Source organism: Quercus lobata, chromosome 2, assembly GCF_001633185.2.
Source record: "Quercus lobata isolate SW786 chromosome 2, ValleyOak3.0 Primary Assembly, whole genome shotgun sequence".
Lineage (NCBI taxonomy): Eukaryota > Viridiplantae > Streptophyta > Magnoliopsida > Fagales > Fagaceae > Quercus > Quercus lobata.
The window spans coordinates 65,551,985-65,574,163 of NC_044905.1; the positions used below are offsets into that span (position 1 = coordinate 65,551,985).

Genomic DNA, 22,179 nt, shown 5'->3' on the forward strand with positions numbered 1-22,179 from the left:
ATAATAAAATTTAAAATATCCTCACTCCCTAATTAGATTTGTTATGATAAGCCAAAATAGAGTTCTCATAGACACTTATAAATCGGTTAGGGAGAAATAGAAATGGTGAAGTTTCTATCCCAATTTAAGTTGTATTGAACTTTTAATTATGGCATTTAAATCCAAAACAAGTTAAGATTCCAACGGAAATTATAAGATAGTCCCAACCAATAGAAAATAGCCACGTCATTAAAATGGATGACATCAACCTAACTGCCACGTCATACCAACACACCCACACATGGCGAAAATGGGTAATTACCCATAAAACCCCAACTATTTAGTTAGTAGGGTCGGTTTGGAAACATATTGGCAAACTAGCAACTCGAGCCTCAGAGGCTCGATTTAGGGGCCCAAAATCGAGCCTCTGAGGCTCAGTTTACGTCCTTTGACATGGCCTTGATGTGGCAGGAGTCTACGTGGAACTCGAGTTTTTAAGTCTCGAGTTCCACGTAGGTGCCACATCCTAAACTCGAGTCTCTGAGACTCGGTTTACGTAAAAAGTTAAACCGAGTCTCAAAGACTCGAGTTTCAACCAAAAACACGCGCGCGTTGAACTCGAGTCTTTGAGACTCGGTTTTAATTTGGAAACCGAGTCTTAGAGACTCGAGTTTCAAACCATTATTTCCCCTCCTGTCTGGTCTTATCAAGTGTCTTTGCTGTCCTCTGTGCTAGGAATACGTGCTCTGTGCTAGTCTATTAGCTGATACGTGTTGTGCTAGTCTATTAAAGCTTATGTTGAAGGACATGTTTTGTCTGTTGCTTGTGCTAGTCTATTAGTCTATTTTGGTGCTTTTGCTAGTCAACACAGTCTTTGTTGCTTCCTCCAGCAGGTAAGATGAGTACGTTGCTGACCCATGTGAATATAATTTGTCTGTTTTGAGACATATTCAAAAAATATGTTAAACTATCACAAGCACCAAAAACTTCTCTCAGACTATGTTGAACCTAAAAAAACTCTCACACAACTCTCTCACATGAAGAACAACTTGCCTCAACAACTCTCACCTTCAGCAACTTCAATCACAGAACCTCTCTTAAGAACTCTCACAGAGACTCAAACTCTCATACATATTTAGCAGCAAAACATTGCTCCTTTCACTCTCATACAATCTCAGCAGTACATTTGCACATCATTATGTCAAGTAAGAGTCTCCTCACTCTCTAATTAGTTGTTTAGTGTATATAGCTGCTTTAAAAAGTGTTGCTTGCATTGTTTTAGTGTATATGTCATTTCCTAATAAAATATTTGTTTGTATTAGGCAAATATATTTGTTTCCTGATAAGATATTTGTTTGTATTAAAATATGTATATTTGTTTCCATATAAAATTTATATAAATATATTTATATTTATATTTATACAACTATATAATTAAATATTTATATATACATATTTTTATTTATATATTTATAAAACTATATAATTAAATAATTAAATATTTATATAAATATTTTTATATTTATACAACTATATATATAAATACTTATATAAATATATAAATATTTAATTATATAGTTGTATAAATAGGCTAAATATATAAATATATTTATATTTATATATTAAATTAGATGATATGTCTAATTTGATTGATCATGATTATATTCACATTAGTGTTTTTCTTTTTCTTTTTTTGTCTGATGAACCCTGCTCTATGTTATTTCATCAATAGTAATGTAATAGGGTATGGCATTAATTTAAAATTACTTGAATGATGTTGTTACATAATTGCACTCATTCATTTACACATCCTCATGACTTTTGTTGTTTGGTTTGATATTTTTATTTATATTTTTGTTAGAGCTGAGTTTCAATTTTGTAATGGGGGTGAGTTTTGTCTTCAGTTTTTTTATTTGTTTGAGTATGAAATTATAATGATTGAGTGTGTTTGTATGTGATGTGGGGTGAGTATATGCAATTGTTACACTTTTAGAAGTTGTGATTCTTGTACTTTGAGTAGATAGAAAAGTTTTTGTAATTGATGTGAAATGAAAGAGATCAAATATGTCACTAACATAAATTTAGTTGGCTCTCTAATAGGTGCACAATCTTTGAAGAATATTGACATAAATGTATACTTCGGTGGACACCTTTACAATCCTGAAGGGATTGACGGATTCCCATTTAGAGGGGAGGGTATCGAATGCTACTACATGATGTTACGTCGTAAGTTGAAGACGTTGACTGATTTGAAGAGGAAAATAATGGACGAATTGAAATTGAACCCTGCTTGGTATGACATCAAGATTATTTATCGTTGCCCACAAGAAGTTCTTCATGAACGGATAAATTATGGGTATATGGCGATTAAAGAAGATAAACATGTAAAGATGATGTTTAATAGGATCCAGAAAATGCCCCAAGTAAATGCTGCTGAGTTGTATGTAAGTTTGGAGGCGAGTGTAGACAACAGTACTGAGGTGGTGCAAGAAACATCTACGGCTTTACAATTTACAACCCTAGATGATGGATGCACTACAATGGGAGGGTATGCAATGGGAGGTTATACGCTGTCATCTCAAGATTATGTTGCGAATACTGGTGGAACCCTCTACTCTCAAGAGACACATTTAGAGGAGGAAGACGAAGACGAAGACGAAGATCATGCTGCGAATGATGGTGAAAATAATGATGATATGGATCAGTACGAAGAGAGGATTGAGCGAGGTGACTTTGAGAACGATGTGGATGAGCATGAAGTCGTTCCTAATTTTGAAGAGGAAAATATGGAGTACCATAATGAAGGTGATGCAGATGATGATGATATTGGTGTCCAGCATGATACAGATACGACCACTGGCTACAGACCTCCTGCGGACTCATTCTACGCAAATACTTGGGAAAATATGGTTGATCCTTCACGTCTTCAGATACCATATCTTTGTACTTGGCAAGATGGGATGCATTTTTGTAAAGGGTTGACTTTTGCAAATAAAGCTGCGGTGAAGCGTGCATTGATAATATATGCAGCAAAGGATAATAGAAATTTCTCCATCCAAAGGTCGAGCACAACTGAATTGTGCGCCGCATGCATTGACGACAATTGCAAGTGGTACGTTGGGGCATACATGAAGCCTAAATTCAATGGTCTGTGGATGGTCACGTCTTATGTGGGTCCACACAGTTGTATACCCTTTGGGCTGCGAAGAGATGGTAGAATGATGGATTCTAATTTTGTTGCATCAGAAATTGTGGGAAGATTGCGAAAAAAGCACACTGCTACTGTTGATGAGCTTTGGGAGATCATCCGTACTAAGTATGATCATAAGCTTTCTTACTATAAAGTATGGGACGCAAAACAAAAGGCAATTGCTAAGATTTTTGGGGATTGGGAGGAGTCTTACCAAAGGTTGCGAAAGTTGTTGTTGGCATACTTGGATCAGGATTCGGGTACCCAGTATAGCTATCACACCATACCTAAGCCATTAGAAGGTACTACGTTACTGCGCTATGTATATTGGGCATTCGCTCCATGCATTGCTGCATTCCAGTATTGCAGGCCAGTGATCAGTATTGATGGAACTCATTTATATGGTAAATACAAAGGGGTATTGATGATTGCAATGGCAACCGATGCTAATCAAAAGGTTTTGCCTATCGCCTTTGCTGTTGTGGACAAGGAGTCAGGGGCTAGTTGGGGGTGGTTTTTAGAGTGTCTCAGGACTTCGATAGAGCGTGTTATTGAAAACAAGGATATTTGCATTATTTCTGACCGACATAAAGGTATCAAATGCGCCATTCGAGAGTGGCCTAGAGGGCAAGGCGGAAGAGAACGGGTATATCATCGATATTGCCTTCGACATGTTGCTAGCAACTTCAACACACATTTTAATAACCCGACTCTAAAGGCATTGGCCTTGAAAGCTGGATATGCGACTTGTGATGCTAAATTTGTGTCTATAATGCAAACCATTAAGGAGGCCGAGATTAATTTACTGAGGGGTGTAGACCCTACTGATCGCCGGATTATACGTTATATGCCATACACATATCTAATGAGTGAGGATGTAGACAAATGGACCCAGTCACATGATGGTGGAAGACGTTACGGGGCAATGACAACCAATATCTCTGAGTGCTTTAATGGGGTTCTTAAAGGTGCCCGCGGTTTGCCCATTGCTGCAATGGTTGAGTTCACTTATTTTAAACTTGTTGCATATTTCCACGATCGACATAAACAAATTACTTCTGATCTCTCTCGAGGTAAGGTGTGGAGTGATTATGCAATGGAGATCTATAACAAAAATGAGCAGAAAATTGCAGGACACACTCTGAGGAATTATAATCATGCAGAGGGTATATATCAAGTGGTTACCCCGTATAACGACCATAGAGCTGGAGGGAGAAATCACAGTCATGATGTGCGCATATTTGATAGAACCTGTGGTTGTGGAAAGTGGCAAAACTTGAAGATCCCTTGTTCACATGCAATTAAAGTTCTTAAAAGTCTGCATCTTGATGCGCCCAGCTATATTGACCCATGTTACAGTCTGAACAATGCCATTCTCACATATTCACATAATTTTGTGGTGCCAAAGTCAGAGTCATTATGGACAGACGTTCGCGGACCACGGTGGGTGCCTGACCCACGATTGTTGCGGGCCAAAGGTCGTCCTACGATGTCAAGAATAAGGAATGAAATGGATGGGGTACGGCGAGAACGGGGAAGCCGGAGGGAAGATCCGGAGTTGAGGGAGATTCAACCGAGGCAACGATGTAGAGTGTGTCATCAAGAGGGGCATAACCGTAGATGCTGTCCCAATTCCCATGGGGCTTCGACAAGTGGTAGTGCTATGAACTAGGCAAGTGCCGTCACTGTTTTTATATAATATACTCAGAATGTCATTTGGTTTTTGTTCTTTGCATTTGGAAACTAATAACCGTATTTCATGTTTGTCAGGCAAGCGGAGACTTGATTTTCGTAAGTGACATTGTACGTGGGACTTGTCGTTATCTTCTGTATGGACAAGCTAGGTGATTATGTAGAGTATGTTGTATCAGTATGGAGAAGTGTTAGGTGACTATGTATAATATGTTATATCCGCTAGGTGTCCATCTGGAGACTATGTTGTATTAACTTAGTTGTTATTTTGTTTATTGTTGTAAATTACGAATAATTGAACTCTTTGCTATCCATTTTACTCGTTACATTAGTTGCGTGATGCAGCTTTTTCCTATAATACGAACAATGATATTACTTTGCCAAGTTCAACCACAACGCCCTTCTAGTATTGAACTGCCATTGTGTGCTAACTTTTGTCCAACAATAATTTTATTGAATAGTTACTGTTTTAATTTGGTTGTAGAACTTTAATGTATGCTCCCTTCGCCTATTATATGCTGGTATGTAGTTGTTTGATGTGTTCTGGACCCTGGAAAATTTGCTGCAGGGGAGAAAACTAATTCTGGTCCATGCACTTGCGGCAAAAAAAAAAAAAAAAATCCATCCAAAAGAACTCAAGTATCTAAGACTCGATTTCTATTTATGGAAACCGAGTATAAAATACTCGAGTTGTATTGGGATTTTTTTTTCCTTTTTTTTTTTTTACCCCAATTTGAGAACTAAAAAACGTAAGAAGTGTGGTAAATAATTCTGGTCACCTGCGGCCAAAAAAGAAAAAAAAAATTCCCAGTGGAACTCGAGTATGTTATACTCGGTTTCCATAAATGGAAATCGAGTCTTAGAGACTCGATTTCCATTTATGGAAACCGCCTATAAAATACTCGAGTTCTACTGGGATTTTTTTTCCTTTTTTTTTTTTACCCCAATTTGAGAACTAAAAAACGTAATTAATGTGATAAATAATTCTAGTGACCTGCGGCCAAAAAAGGGGAAAAAAAAAATTCCCAGTAAAACTCGAGTATCTTATACTCGGTTTCCACAAATGGAAATCGAGTCTTAAAGACTCGATTTCCATTTATGGTAACCCATCAAACTAGAGTTCTACTAGGATTTTTTTTTCAAATTTTTTTTATTACCATTGAGAACTATTTTCAGGTAATTTTTTACTAAACCACCAACATCGAAGAGTAAATACCTTGTAAATCCAAAAATATAACTGAAATGAACAAAATAAAATTATACAATCTGGTTTTTTAGTTTTCAATTGCCAACATATAAGTAACCCAACCCTGTAAATCCAAAAAAAAAAGAAAACGAAAAGAAAATCAACATCTTGTTATGGAATTAACAAGACTATACTTATCATTCTATCCAAATCCATCCAAAAGAGTTGACATTGTTTAAATTCAATAAAATACTGGCAATATTTACAAGAATGAAGCTTATTTTTGACATGCTTGCCAAATACTTACAATAAGGTCCAAAATCTGGTTGAGAAGCTCCAGCATAGTCCGCTGCACTTCACTGATACCATTGCCACTACCAGTTTAAATGCAGAAAGTAAAAGGGTACACGAGGCAAACCTCCTTTATCTCTTTAATTTGCTGGTCAAGACCGCCAATCATGTCATATGTGGAATCTGGAACCTTTTCAACTTTCATGAGGTTGACCAATGGATCAACTTTGCTTTGCAAGATTAAATGAAGCACATAACTGTCATTACGGAGAGCAACTCTTGTTGATGGAGTTATGTTGGTGATATCGATATTTTTATCAATGTCAACAACATATTTCCATTCAAGATGAACCTGGGAAACAAGATGAGATTGTTTAGATAAACATGTATTCAAACTGTTTTCAAATCATCTCTTATTAACAAAAAGGCACTCCTAAGGCACTCCTTGTGCATGTAATAGTCTATTCTCTTGCTAAAATATCATTACGTTTCAAAAAAATAAATAATTAAGGCACAGCTGCAAATTTACAATAATTAAACACATATTACATAAAAATGTATCACAAAAGAATATTTAACAAAATAAACAGAGATGCCAGTGGTATTTAAAAAACTTCAACAAAGTGTACGCACCCCCATGTGCTTCATAATCCATGCAAAGAACAGAGCTGTTGGCTGTGTGTGAAGAACAAAGCCACAGATCAATTATATTCAGGGTGGTGGAGTGAAACAAAACATTAACATGGACACACACTACTTCCATAGCTTCCGCAATGACATGTTTTTCTCAGTCTCCTTCTTCATTACCTTTGCCACTACCATCTCAAAATCTTCTTGTGTTACATCAACCCTCCTCTCCCACAGAGCAAACATCCCAGATTCTGTGCACACAGGCTGCAACCAGTTTAAAACGAAAAAAATCTGTGACAATATGATTATGCACAGAGAAAACACACAATCTTTCACTTCTGAAGACTTTAATACAATGTGCAATAGGTCGTTATGGAATTAACAAGACTATACTTATCATTCTATCCAAATCCATCCAAAAGAGTTGAGATTGTTTAAATTCAATAAAATACTGGCAATCTTTACAAGAATGAAGCTTATTTTTGACATGCTTGCCAAATACTTACAATAAGGTCCAAAATCTGGTTGAGAAGCTCCAGCATAGTCCGCTGCACTTCACTGTCACTATTGCCACTACCAGTTTAAATGCAGAAAGTAAAAGGGTACACGAGGCAAACCTCCTTTATCTCTTTAATTTGCTGGTCAAGACCGCCAATCATGTCATATGTGGAATCTGGATCCTTTTCAACTTTCATGACGTTGACCAATGGATCAACTTTCCTTTGCAAGATTAAATGAAGCACATAACTGTCATTACAGAGAGCAACTCTTGTTGATGGAGTTATCTTGGTGATATCGATATTTTTATCAATGTCAACAACATATTTCCGTTCAAGATGAACCTGGGAAACAAGATGAGATTGTTTAGATAAAAATGTATTCAAACTGTTTTCAAACCATCTCTTATTAACAAAAAGGCACTCCTAAGGCACTCCTTGTGCATGTAATAGTCTATTCCCTTGCTAAAATATCATTACGTTTCAAAAAAATAAATAATTACCATCCTCAGCTGCAAATTTACAATTGAGTGCATTCATATAGGAATATTACTTACCTTACCTAAAACGTTATTCTTCCCCATTACTTTGACAAATACTGTGTACATATATAACTTTAAAATGGCGTCAATGTTAATATAAATGTGCTAATTTCGACTTTCAACATTTAAATGAAGTTAATTTTATTCTTAGAAATTGGTTTTAAAAGTGTATGAACAAAATTGATACAACTAATAGTTGGGGAAATTGATTTGAAAGTCGAGGGACAAAATTGATACTATTAAATGTGTGTGTGTAGATAACGATGCTCTAAATAGCTAAGGTTTAGGAACTATTTTTAAAAGCATTTGATAAAAAAAATGGGAGATACTTTTGAGGCATTCAAAATGATTTGGTAACAAATAATCTAAGGGCATCTGTTAACAAGACCTAACTAAAAGTAAAACTGCGACAAATTTATAAAAACCAAAAAATTGTAGTTTGGCCATTTTAGTATTATTAATTTTTTTTTTTTGTGGAGGGTCGCCATTTTATTAAATTTACTAAAAAAATTCACACCTAATGATGACATTGGCTAGATTTTGAAAGTTAAGTGATTAAATTGATAGAAATAGATGATTTTAAGGTTGCAAATGCTAAATTTCCTTTAGATATGACATTAGCATTTTTCAATGCTAATGCTCTTAAGCAATTTGAAATTCACTCTCGGGTGAGTTTCAATGTTTTTGTTACTTAGATATCAATGCAACTAATGGTATTCTTTGTTATGGTAGTACAAAACTTTGAATTTTTTTGCGTTTTGAAGCATGTTATTTTTTACTTTAATTTCTTGATCTATTCCTATTTTATGACAAAAAGAAATCAATTTATATTTTCATTTTTGCTACTCGGTTGAGCCTCAACTTCTGTCAAACCCCCAAAAAAAAAGAAAAAACAAAAGTGAGGGTAGACACGAAGGACAATGTAAGAGCTTTAGCTGCTAGATTACAAATTTTGTAATGAACTAAATAACTTGTTCATCTATTTTTATACCTTTTTCTTTTATCTAGTTATTTGGATGGTTACAAAATTTGTAATATGTTCTAACAAATTCAATCATGCATTCTACCAAAAAGACAAATGTTATTAATCGAGAACAAGTTCAACATGTTCAACATGTTATCCAGTAAAGGAAAATCAGCGGCTGCTACAAACTTCAAAAAATCTTGAAGCTTGGATCCTGAGACTAGCCGCTTAGCTTCAAGGGTTATCTGTACGCCCTCATGAATAAAGTCTGTAGTTGGTACAAATTCTTTCTCTGTGAATCCTCTAGTTGTCATAGCAGGTGATCCAATGCGGATACCTCCAGGCACTAAGGCACTCTTGTCACCTTTACAAGGGAATATTATTGTGTGTAAGTTTTGAGAAGAAAGGGAGAAACAAACAAACAAACAGATGAAATCAATTAAAATGGGATAAACCTGCCAAAGAAAGGACTCACCCGGAACTGACTTTTTGTTGAGGGTAATAGAGGCGAAGTCAAGAATTTGCTCCACCCGAGCTCCATCAATACCCTGTTAAGGGAAGCAATGTTAACTGCTGTTAGTAAAGGTAAATGGTACGCAAAACACCCCCATCCCAAATAATCATCACAACAATCGTTGTAGTACTAGCAAATTCAACAGGTTGTCTTTCGATTCAATGCCTAGCAATGCAGAACAAATTTTCACATATAATAATATTGACGTGACGATACCTTTCTCCCTTTCAAAGATAACACACACACCAAAAAAGAAAAAACCACACCACCCTGATAGGCAAAATACCCCCATCCCAAATAATCATCACAGCAATCATTGCAGTACTAGCAAATCAGCATAGCACCCACTTCAGTCAGATTTCCATGATTAGTTAACAACTACTTCGCGTCAATACTTCTAAATGTTTCTTACCAGGCAATGATATGGAATTTCTTTAGATACTTCCAGCACATCAGATGCCCTCATAAATAATCATGAACTTTGAAAATACTTTAAGGAAAGTAATGGGATAAGCATCAGGTACACCATGATTGGTAGGATGGTAGGAAACTGATGAAAAGGCTGATGAGGTTCAAAAGTGGGATATTCTGGATTGTTGGACTCCAGAAAATCATTACCGATGGTCTAAACCCAACATGTTTAACACTCAGATTCAGTCCATCCGTAGTGATTTTCTGGCGTCCAACAATCCAAAATATCCCACTTTAGGACCTCATCAGCCTTTTCATCAATTTCCTTGGACCCTACCTCTCACGTTGAAGTAGCTGCACTAATATCCACTGCATCTGATTGAATCCCCACCTACAAAGAGTCAGACAGTAGTCTGTGAGATATATACACCTCAGGAGACTCCTAGGACAAGGTCTAGGAACGTGCTACCTTGAAGAACTCCAACAGATAGAAGAACAGTTAGAGAGGAGCATAAGCAGCATTAGAGCTAGAAAGGTTAATTATAAAATCCCTAACTTCGCTTTCATGATATTTTACTAAATGGTAGTTTAACATGGTTACTATCTAATATTTTATTTTATTTTAAAAAAATTATAATAATACATTTTGCACGAATATTAAAAGGGCATGCCAAATGCAACCATAGTATTATTTTTTTTTATTTTATTTTTTTTTTTTTTTGCTTAATAAAAAAGTACTTGAAAGTACTTGTATGACTTTTGTAAATTTAGGCCAAAGAGAAGGATGCAGGTTAGTCACATCTACTTCATGAGACATTTTCCAGTTGAGTGTACTATCCTTCAAGTTCATAAACTCTGTTTTTTGTCCTTAATGTTTTGGGAGAGTAAAATAGGGATGCTGCATATATATATATATATATATATATTAGCAGGACTGCATCATCAGCAAATGCAAATTCCAAACTTCATCATATCTTCAAGTGCTTTGATAGAGACCAACTCAATGGTACACCCATTTCATTAAGAGTTTTGTAACTCAACTAACACTTCTTGGTATTTCTAACGAAGATGTCTTCAAATCAAATCCCACTTCCCTATTGTAATTGATTTTGAAAAGAAAAAAAAATTTCCAGCTTCAAAGGGAAATTGTCCTTTCTATTTGCCTCCCCTTTCTTGGTAAATGTTAAAAGTTTTGAACTGATATTACTTACACTGGCCTAGCTTATGTTCCCTAGTTGCTTTCAATGGGTAGTTTCAAGGATTACTTTTTCAGTACTTGCTATAGCTAGGTATCTGATGGTCATCACATGGTTAAGGCTGTCTGTTAAATGGGATCTGCTACATACAAGTGCATCTTTAAATTGGTCACTATAATGACAATGCTATGCCTTTAATCACAATGTGATGGAATGGTTCCAATGAACAGGAGTACTTAAAAGCTATGTCAAACTGTTACAAACCCAGCTAAAAATCCTGCTTCCAAGCTTTTGAGAATCCGAAAAAATTTGCTCCTGACTAGATCAAATCACTTTTAAGTAATCAAGTTTGGAATCAACAATCAAATCACTTTCATAAACTACATCATAACTAGCATATTCCATCCAAATGATGGACAGCAATTACCAAATTTCAGTACCTCGCTCATCATGGCAATGCCATTTTGCATATTGATGGTGTGGCAATGATTTTGATGATAATCCTTTCTAGTTTTTATTACAAAATCTGATGTGCTGGAATTTCAACAGGGAAACTACAAGATGCATATGCCCCTCTTCTTAATTCTCTGGAGCCAACTTATAGCATATCATATTACTGAAGCATAAAACTTTTACTGTTTTACAACTATGTAGGCATAAAATATTTCAAGAAAAAACCTTTACCTATTTATATATGTATTTACATATCCATCAAAAAGATGAAATTTCTGGATTTTAGGTGAAAGCCTCGGCAATGCCCTCACAAACATCTCCTCTGCAAATTGGGCATACACTACAGCAACAGCATATGAACAGAAGGGACAACGTTATATTAGAAAATAATTGAACTTAATTTATAAAGTAGACTCCAATAAAATGATAAAATAAAAGCATGAAAGCATTGAAGATACCCGTGAATTTCTTTGAGCCATTTATCAATGCATGGCATATGATATTCATGACAACATGGGAGAACTCTTATTGTTTCCCCTTCCTCGTACTCAGCCAGGCAAATGTAACACCTGTTATTGATGACAACATATATAAGGACCTTGAATAAGTTCTGAAGACGAACAAAGATTATGCAATTTTCACTGTAAACTGTTAAAGAAATAGTGGGAATCATTCAAATGTATACTTCAAGAATAACCACAAGTAGAGGAACAGCAACATGTTCCAAACTTCCAAAGAAAAATTGTACATGTAGTCAATCTATAACTACTGGATCGCTCAACTTTGGAAAATGCATAGATATCCGTTAACAATGCACATAATAAATTATCTATGTGAAGCTAATTTCAGTTAAATATATTCTAAAATTCATGTACAATTAGGCTCTTTAAGATCTAAGCTTGTTTGGTTTCAGAGAAAAAATAAGAAAAAAGAAACTACTGAATTTCCCTCATATACCCTCATGTAAGCAACACTTTCATATAAACAAACCAAACCTTATATGATGCATACTTCCTTTCTTTTTCTTTTTCTTTTTCCACATGTTTTTTTTTTTTGGCCAAATAGACATATACCAAATAAACTTACTGGGCTCCATTTTCAGTTGCCTCGGCCTTCTTGTGATTCTTGAGAGGAAATGAGTCTACAACATCCACTGGAGCTGGCAGTGAAAGCACAGACGGCGAATCAGACACCGGGTGGTGATGGATTTCATCCAAGACCTGCATTTTGGAAATTATGATAATACTAAAGTGTTTAAATAAAAGTATGAACTAAAAAAGATAGGGAGAGAGAGAGAGAGAGAGAGCCTGCCCAGCCATCCTCTTATAATTCAGTTTTTTGCAAATTGCATGTGACAGTTCTACAATTCTACATAAGCAAAGTATGACAGCGCACTAAATAGTAATCATTTTATTAGACTAATGTTCACCTCCCTCCTCTTGCCAGTCATGTAAACTAAGAATTATGGGCATTAGATAGTCTAACCCCCTTCACATTATTACCAAATGCCTATGCTCTCTTAGATTTTGTTTTACACATGGTTAAGTCATGATCATGGGAGGAGGAGGGGATAACGGGAACTGACTTAAAAAACAATTATTCAGTGAAATTGAAATTTTAACGTTTACTTCATGGCTTAGTTAACATGCTTTCCTTAGTTTTCAGGGGAACTCATGTACATTGCTATTCTCTCACTTGATTCTGTTAAGTTTTCTTTTTTCTTTTTAAAGCTAAAATAAACTTTTCATCCCAACATGGTCCAAGGAATGAAATCCATCCATCAATTTTTTATTTTTTTTTAAAGCATATTTCAACCCTTTTTTTTTTTTTAGGGGCAGACTATTCCACTCTTCAACAACTTCCTGGGAAAATACAAGATACAAGTCCCCAATTACACATGTTTATGGACGTACATGCAAGGAGACAGCCCAACCAGTGATCTTAAGGATGGAGCCGGCTAACAGAATATAAGCCAGATAAAATAAAACAATATATGACTTGGAAAATCTACCTCAAATAGTGCATCAGCAAGCATGAGTATTTGAAAGATGCTTGCATGAATACTAGGCTCTTCAGCTGAAAAGAATGTCCCACAAGTGCATCTACCATTAGGGTGGAGTCCTGACGCACAGAAAGACATATGCCTGTCTTCATCATCCAGATCACTATGAACTCTTTCTGAACTCTGCAAGAATAGAAAATGCACATGAATGAAGGACAAAAATAAAGCAGACTGCAGGTGAAAGCAGAAAAAATCCACACACCGAACTGAAGACGAAAAACAGGGAATATAAAAGCGGGGGAAAAGGAAATATTTATGCAAAAACAAAGACATCACGCACTCATTGCATCTCTCTTCCAAAAGAACTGGAAAAGAACTTCATATAAAATAGATCTTTGTTCCAATTTGTTACAATTGACATGGTACAAGGGGACAAAACCAAAACAATGCAATGCAAAAATTAAAGAACAGAAAAATAAAGGATAGGAAACCTAAAAGTCAACACCCATTATTGCTTGGAGACAGCACCAAGCATGAGACAAAACCTCTAGAAGTCAACATCTAGGGTTGGCTGGAGTCAGCACCAATAGGAGTCAACATTTTGTGGGAAATTCTATTAATCAATCAAACTGTGATATGTGATCAGTCTCCATAGGAGTACAATACAATACTAGGATTAAACCTAATTCTAATTGACAGAGGAAACCCTAATTCTAGTTGATTTGGGAGTTCCCAAACATTGAATTACAAAACATAAATTTGACTCTAAATAAGACTGAATTATTATTATTTTTTTGTAAGACTAAATTAAAATAAATATTTAGCTTTGCTTACCAAAACGATGCAATCATGCAACTTAAAAATTAAAGACTAGAAAATAAAGGATAGGAAACCTAGGAGTTACCACATAGGCTTGGTTCGAGTCAACAACAAGCAAGACAGAAAACTCTAGGAGTAAGGACCTAGGGTTGGTTGGAGTCGGAATCAAACCATTGGAAATCCAAGAGAAATTTTATTAACCAATCAACTTGTAATTTGTTTCCATAGGAGTATAATACTGTGGTTATATAGATTACTAAGACTAATCCTAATTCTAATTGACATAGGAAACCAATTCTCATTGATAATTTAGGAGATCCTATTATTGAATTACAAAAATAGCATTGACTCTGATAAATTAATGCCTAAAATAAAATGCAACTTAATCCAATTAAATAAGACTAAATCAAAATATATATTTCTTTGCGCTTCCCCATCATGCTTACTACAAACAATTTGCTTCCCCATCATGCTTACTACAAACAATTTGCTTACGAGCAAACCTTAGGAAGAAAGTAACATAAGAGCATGGGAAACGTACTTTTGCAAAGGAAACAAAAGAAGATCACCATCAATTTAACACCATGCACCACAGCATGGTGTAGAGGTCAAGGGAAGCAGCCACCGCCGTGGATCCGTGCACCACAGCATGCTCTCCGGCCAGTATGACTAATACCTTACATATTGTATCAAAACCAACATTGGTCTCCACGAACTGGTTCTTCAGATCTCTATTCAGTGTAACAAGTACACCAATCACCTGTCAAATTAATAGAAGTTCTATTAATAGACTGTGGTATCATAAAAATATATCTAGATTAAAATAACAAATGATGCAAGGAATAAAATTGCAACAAATATCCTTCTTTGAGGCATTCACCTAGTTCCAATAATGTAGGTTCAAACCATATTAAAAACAAAAATAATCTTATGGAAATGTGAAAAGAGAATTAATAATGGAATACAGTGTGTTGTTTCACATTAAGCTTTCAGATACCTTTTTTGAATCTTACGCCGTCTCGTATAATGCGGAGGAGGTCTTGCATGTCCTTCGTCAGATGCCTCGGGCTCAACATTGTGTCCATGTTTGTGCCCCCCTGTCCCACACGGTGGTGCCTTTGATATGCGTTTAGGCCGACCTTCAGCCGCTGTAGGTAACCCAACCGGCTGCTCAGCCTGAACATGGGGTGGGTCAATGGCTGAAGAAGGGGTACTAAACGAACTATGGGAGGGTGGCTCCTGCTGCATGTCAGGTGGGGTACCCAGGTCAAAGGATGGAATCGGTGACAGCTGAAGAAATGACTGTGGGGTGGGTGGACAGACGTCAGACCCAGAACAAGGAAGTGGGGTGGGTGGAGGGATGGTGGGGCAAGGAGACGGATGGTGGGCGGGTGAAGGGATGGTGGGCGTAGGGGCTGGATGTGGGTTAGGTGAAGGGATGGTGGGCGTAGGGGCTGGATATGGGCTAGGTGAAGGGATGGTGGCAGTAGGAGCTGAATGTGGGTTGGGTGAAGGGATGATGACGGTAAGGGATGGATGTGGGGTGGATGAAGGGATGGTGGGGCTGGCGGATGCATGTGGGGTGGATGCAGAGGGATCGGGGGTAGGGAGAAGCTGAGGGGTAGCAACAGGCGGACGGGATTGACATCCGGCCGGAGCTGTGCTCGTGCTTGGGCCGGTAGGCATAGCTGCCTCCTCAATCGGGGCCTCAGGGATAGGAGGTTGGACACATGTCATCGCCTGTACTGCCGTCAACACCTCAGTAATGTCGTTGTGGTCCTCCGTGCCCACTGGATGACGCCTCAATAAACGGACGTATCCTTCAATCTGCACATGGAAAACCCACACATATTAGACCTGCAATACGAAATCAACAATGCCAATTGATAATAAAATAAATGTTGGTTCTGCTACTAATAATTGCAAATTAAAGGGAGATGAAGTAGTAAGCAAAAAATGTAGTAACAAACATCATGCTCTGTAAACAGTGGTTTCATGGTAAGAAACACGGTAACATGTAGAAGAGATTGAGAAGTTACCAGCAGAGTCACTACAGCACCAGGCCTATCGATGAACCTCCGAGTCACCCTTTTGAACCAGTCATGGTACTCGTGCTCTGGAGGCATATCACCAAGCACAGCTTCACAACGCCGATCAAAGCGATAACCCCACTCAAGGATATGCGCAGCATGCTTCTGCATCCAATTAACACCGATCTTCCCCCTCAAATCAATGCCATGAAGCACTCTGTCAGTGTTAACAGCGAGGGGAATTTCTTGGATCATCCCGAATTGACGAACAACACGATCCGGTGTATGTTTCTCTACTAGGTGGAAACATACAAGCGGCACCGTTGCCGTCCATACGGCCCTCCCTGCAACACACCAGGGCGGGAGGTCGTCAAAATGAGCTTCATATGGCTGCCACACCACCTACAATAGCCAAAAAAGAAGTACACAACACATTAGGGAACAATGTTTATATTTCAAAGTTCACGAAACCTATATGGACGTTCGTAAAAGCGTAAAATAAGGCATTTTCATACCTGGTCTGGCAACATGGAAGCTAGTTGCTCGCGATACCTGTCCCTGAAGATGTGGGCGGGCCTATTTTTCTTGTTTGGGACCCACAACCACCTACAATCAAGAAGAATGGATCAATAAGTACTGAGATAATGTTAAAACTATAATGTAATCACATATATGAAATAAAAGGAAATAAAAGGAAATTGAAATTTGAAGAAATAATGTAATCACTTAAGATGAAGAAATGAAGAAATAAAAGGAAATTGAAAGTAAGGTGGAGGGTGAGGTCATGTGAATTGCAATAGTAATTAATTCAAAGTTAGCTTTTTTATACTTTTTATTTATTTATAATTTTATATGCTTATATTTCTTTATATATTATGAGTCAAAATCCATATAATTTATTGAGTCTTAAAACTATAAGTCCATATTTCAACTAATATATCAATTTCAAGTCTAAAACTCTACCCAATAATTATAATAATACTATTGATTCTCAAAAAAAAAAAAAAACAAAACTATTAAAACAATTTTTCTATTAAAATATTCTAAAAAAATTACAATTAAAAAACAGAAATATAAAAGCTCAAGTTAAATATTGCAGTACTAGTTTTATTACTTATATATTACGTGTGGACCCACATAAACAAAGCCTAAAACTTTTTTTTTCAAGTCTCTTTCTCATTTCCAACAACTAGTCACATGCTAGGTTCACAAAACAAGAAAGAAAACACAAAACAAGGCAATGAAAATTCAAAATAGAATTGAAGAAGGACTAGCGAACGAAGAGAAAGAAGAAGAAGAAGAAAAAGAAGAAAGAAGAAAAAGAAGATGAAGTAGCAATAGCAACTGCCTCGCCTCAGCCTCTCCACACAACTTGACTGAAAAGCTCATATGTTTAAATAGCTTTCACACTAGTGTTTTATTTTGATCTTTCTTAAATACAGTCCTAATGAATCAGGATGGGCCACATATATTCTCAATTATATATTTCTTTGTTCTAGGGGTTTCTGTTGAACTTTATATTCTCAGTCATAATGCTAACTCTCTTTACATGAAAACATCCAACTATATAAGTAACATATTATATTCCTTTTTGATTGGCCTTCCAACTGAGTTTTCTCTACTTCTTTTAATCATTACGTTGTTTCGATATCTTCTCTTGCTTCTTATAGGCACAATCCCCAAGTTCCAAACTGAAAAGGAATATTTAGATTTATATTGTTTGAAATGGCTTTCATCTTGAATAGACAAATCATTGATGGGATTGTGGCTGCATTGTTGACAGCCTCAATCCTAGTGGAAATATGCATATAAAGATGGTAAAACAAATTTCCACATATAGATGCATTTGTGTTTGTGTGTGTGTGTGTGTAATGCATTGTAGTTGTCAAATATAGAATCATATTGGGAATCAATTATTATTATTATATTCTTTTTTTGGTATTGTGCATCATAATGTGCAGACATTTTGAAAATTTATATAATACTATAATTCATATAATAATTATACATATATAATAAAATTAAAGCATTTATGCTGATTCACCTCTTACTCATTATATGTAGTGTCTTTTACATTCTTTATAAATAACCTAAAGACTCTCTCTATGAGTGTTACTGATTACAATAAAACCTTTATAAAAAACCTAAAGAGACTACGACTTCAAATAGCAAATAAAATTCCTCAAGAAGAAGTTAGAACCAAATAGAAAAAGAACTCAAAACATAATATAAGACTCGTGCTTTGGTGAAGACAGTATGTTATAGCAGTATGAGGTAGAGACTTACTTCAGGGATAGTGGACCACGTACTGAAGGACCGTAAGCACCCACTGGCGGGCCTCGCTCAACTGTCGGGCACAAATAGGGGAACCTGGCCCATGCCCAGTACTGGAGCAACAGCAAGCACCCACCAATCTGACTGGTGTCCTCGCTTGCCCTGCATAGCTCTCGATACAACCATGCAAGGCAAGCACTTCCCCAACTGTACCTCCGTGGATTGTGAAGGTTTTCCAACTGCTGCACCCACATTAGATGCACCCTATCGCCGGATTTGTCCATGAATATTGTGTCCCCCAATAGCGGTAGGATGTAGCATCGTGCGTACTTATGCAGCTGATCCTCTTCAGCATCAGGCGGCAATGGGTTAGCAACTTCCTCCAAAAGGCGGTTGATGAGAATCCTCTGCCCATCAAGTTGCTTATGGTTATTTTGAGTTACAAGTTGAAAACCAAGGAAGTCCCGGCACACATTCACCCAAGTTTTTTGTGTGCTCCCTGATATAGCGTCACCATCAACAGGAAGCCCGAGAAGAACCTCCACATCCTGCAATGTGATGGTCACCTCACCATGTGGCATGTGAAAGGTGTGAGTCTCGGGCCGCCATCGCTCCACTAAGGCCGTTATCAGGCCATTGTCAATCTCTCTACCTGGGACCCACAGGAGTCCCTCCAAACCAACTGTGGTGATGATGTTCCTCACTCGGTCGTCCACCATTGGAGGTTGCTTGGAGAACTCTGAACTACGACTACGGCAAGTAATGGACCCTGGATCCTGCACATAACAAAATCATGGATTAATATAGTATATGCAAATACGTGTACATTGTATGGATTAAATGCATGTGCACAAGTTACTGTTTTAGTTGAGTGTTTTACCCGCCCATTCCAAATAGCTTCGGACCGATGCGTCGCCTGCTGTGTCAACACCGAGTCGTCAATGGGTCCAGGCTGTGTATAGTCAATGCGTCCAGCATTTGCAGCAGCCATACTGAAGAAGAATGATAAGCAGTTAGTTTCAAAATTGAACACACAATATGCTTAAATATATAGGTATGACTTAGAGCAGCCATAATGAAATGACGACTATGGTTGCTTGTTCATAATTGCAGAATCATAGCAAATTTCTTAGAACTTTGAAGGGAGGACTTCACCGGGAATTAGCTTACTAAACCGGTATTTTGGTAGTTATTTATTTAATTTTTTTTTTTCGGTATGAAAGTTTCCAACATATATCTACTAAATCCTTTTCATGAGAATGATTAAACCAAAATACTCCTCACATGTTTGTGTGTATACTGGCTTTAAAGTAAAAGAAACAACAAGAGAATGAGCCTAATCTGTTCATACATGCACTAATTCAAACATAGTTTGAATTGAATTTTTGTCTATCAATAGAGTATAAAATCATAAATTACAAATTAAGTTTTAACTATTTCAAGTATCTTGCTTTATATGGTAGTCGATATTTACACTATTTATGCTGTAGGTAACTTAGGTTGATTTCAATGGATTTAACTATAGCATATTGCTTTGCTTTGCTTTGCTTTGTATCTCACAGTCATATGATTGTGGACCATTGGGTAATCTTAATTTGTTAAGAATCAAATATGTTAATATATGGGACGCTTTTTAGTGCTAAATACTAACTATGAGCACCATGTTTGGGATTACAGTGCCAGCACTTAGGGGAAAGGACTACGGCAAGACTAAAATGCGTTATCCGGACTACACAGAGACAGAATAAGGTTGCCAGATGAAAAATACATAAGGCCTCCAAAAATGTTTTTAAGTGCACAAGCATCATAATTATCTGTTCTAACAGCATATATATATGAGAATGCAGGACTTGCGAGTAGGAAATGGCCCCATACCAAAGATGGGAGAGACTGTAGTGGTAAGCCACTAATTGTGGAGAAGATTGTGGAGAAGCCCAGTGACCCCCCCAAGAAGAAGCCTACTACTACTACTACAGACAGGTACTCTTCTTCTCTTCCCTTTCTCTGTCAATGCAATCTTTTCTGGGTATAACACTGTTTTTTTTTTTTTGTTTGGCAGGAAGAAATCAAGTTCAACAGCGCCGAAGGCAAAGAAAGCAAAAACTGACAAGAAGTCTAAGGATCCAAATGCCCCCAAGCGCCCACAAACTGCCTTCTTTCTCTTCATGTATACTATCTCTCAGTCCCTCTCTTGCACGTTTGGATTATCTTTCCGCGTGTGTGTGTGCTGAAATGTTTTCAATTTCTGTGTCAGGGATGACTTTAGGAAGACTTATAAAGAAGAAAATCCCGATTCGAAGGGTGGTAAAGAGGTACAAGTATTTATTAATTACTGCCCTTGCTCTTTATTTTTTATTTTTTGTTAGGTGATTAAACTTTGGACAGGTTGTTCTAATCTTCTTGTTTGACTTACAATGAATTGTAGGTAGCAAAGGAGGGTGGTGAGAAGTGGAAATCTCTAGACAGAAAGAGAGAAAAATATTCCTAGGACATTAATAGGTGGAAAACAATAATTATTGACTATGGAACAAGATACAAATGCAGCAAATGAAAGGCAAAAAAAAATGGCAGAAGAAGAAAGGACAGAGTTACCTATAGAAGAATTAACATATAAGTGCCTATATCAAGTCATTTTTGGACTTGTCCTATCTTCTCCTATCCACTCTTTATGGTGTCCTTTTCACAATGGGCAACTACGGATTGCAACAAATAGGAAGTACTTATCAAATTGTCGCCATCTTCATTGACAAGAAACACATCACTAAGACAAAAAGTCTACTTGCATCTAGATTCAAACTTTTAAACCTGTAACACCAACGCCTTATAATTAGCAACTATAATTTCAAGCCATCCGTACTAAGGATAGAAGGTTGCATAAGTTATAAACTTATAATGGTCACGTTTCTGCCACACTGAAATGAAGGAGTTCCTTCTGTAGGCCTTTCTCGAAAGTGTATCCATGTGTGAGAATTTGCTTGAGCACAAAATATACTTCCCTACATACTAGAATTTGATATCTGGTTTAAATGAGGCCAACAAAAATAAAATAAACCAGTAAGAAAACCATCTCCTTACAGGGGAAAAAAAAAATCAAATTTTCTAATCACATTTCATCACTTGGCAATGACTTATACATAGCCGAAACATATAAATAAACACTGAGAAAGAACCATGGTAGGCATTCGAGTTGTTTTCTTTATATATGACTGAGCTTTGGTGACATTTTTATACTTCAATATGGTGTTTTGATTCTCCACCCAATAAATTTCTGTGCGTGCTGGATATAACCAGAATATTTTACCTCTATAACAAATTCAGTACAGAAACCAAAATAGAAAAAAAAAACAAAAAAAAAAACGAACTGATTACATTGCAAAATGCATAGGGGACTCACCTTTTTTTCTTCTTTTTCTTTCAGATGGTGGAGACTGAGTTACAGCGGACAGGGACGTGCGACAGTGGGTCGGTGAGCGAGAGAGTGAGAGGGTGACTGAGCGGTGAGGCTGAGA

The 22,179-nt window shown here is 36.7% G+C and overlaps 3 protein-coding genes across 3 annotated transcripts; 1 reads left to right on the top strand and 2 right to left on the bottom strand.

Moving 5' to 3' along the window:
- Window positions 1-6,135: 6,135 nt before the first annotated feature.
- Window positions 6,136-8,049, bottom strand: LOC115968529 (26S proteasome regulatory subunit 8 homolog A-like). Its single transcript, XM_031087944.1, has 6 exons — window positions 8,023-8,049; window positions 7,969-7,977; window positions 7,586-7,810; window positions 7,146-7,232; window positions 6,466-6,690; window positions 6,136-6,171 (listed from the first exon to the last, which is right to left on the bottom strand). Exons 1-6 carry the CDS (start codon window positions 8,047-8,049, stop codon window positions 6,136-6,138), a joined length of 609 nt encoding a protein of 202 aa, XP_030943804.1.
- Window positions 8,050-11,567: 3,518 nt separating this feature from the next.
- Window positions 11,568-13,728, bottom strand: LOC115976242 (E3 ubiquitin-protein ligase RING1-like). The gene is made up of 4 exons (XM_031097415.1): window positions 13,557-13,728; window positions 12,632-12,765; window positions 12,004-12,114; window positions 11,568-11,885 (listed from the first exon to the last, which is right to left on the bottom strand). The coding sequence occupies exons 1-4, from the start codon at window positions 13,683-13,685 to the stop codon at window positions 11,828-11,830; spliced, it is 432 nt and encodes a 143-aa protein (XP_030953275.1). The 5' UTR covers window positions 13,686-13,728; the 3' UTR covers window positions 11,568-11,827.
- A 6,594-nt stretch (window positions 13,729-20,322) lies between these two features.
- On the top strand, window positions 20,323-21,173 carry LOC115968536 (high mobility group B protein 3-like). The gene is made up of 5 exons (XM_031087952.1): window positions 20,323-20,389; window positions 20,497-20,650; window positions 20,730-20,837; window positions 20,925-20,982; window positions 21,096-21,173. Exons 1-5 carry the CDS (start codon window positions 20,323-20,325, stop codon window positions 21,156-21,158), a joined length of 450 nt encoding a protein of 149 aa, XP_030943812.1. The 3' UTR covers window positions 21,159-21,173.
- Window positions 21,174-22,179: the final 1,006 nt, after the last annotated feature.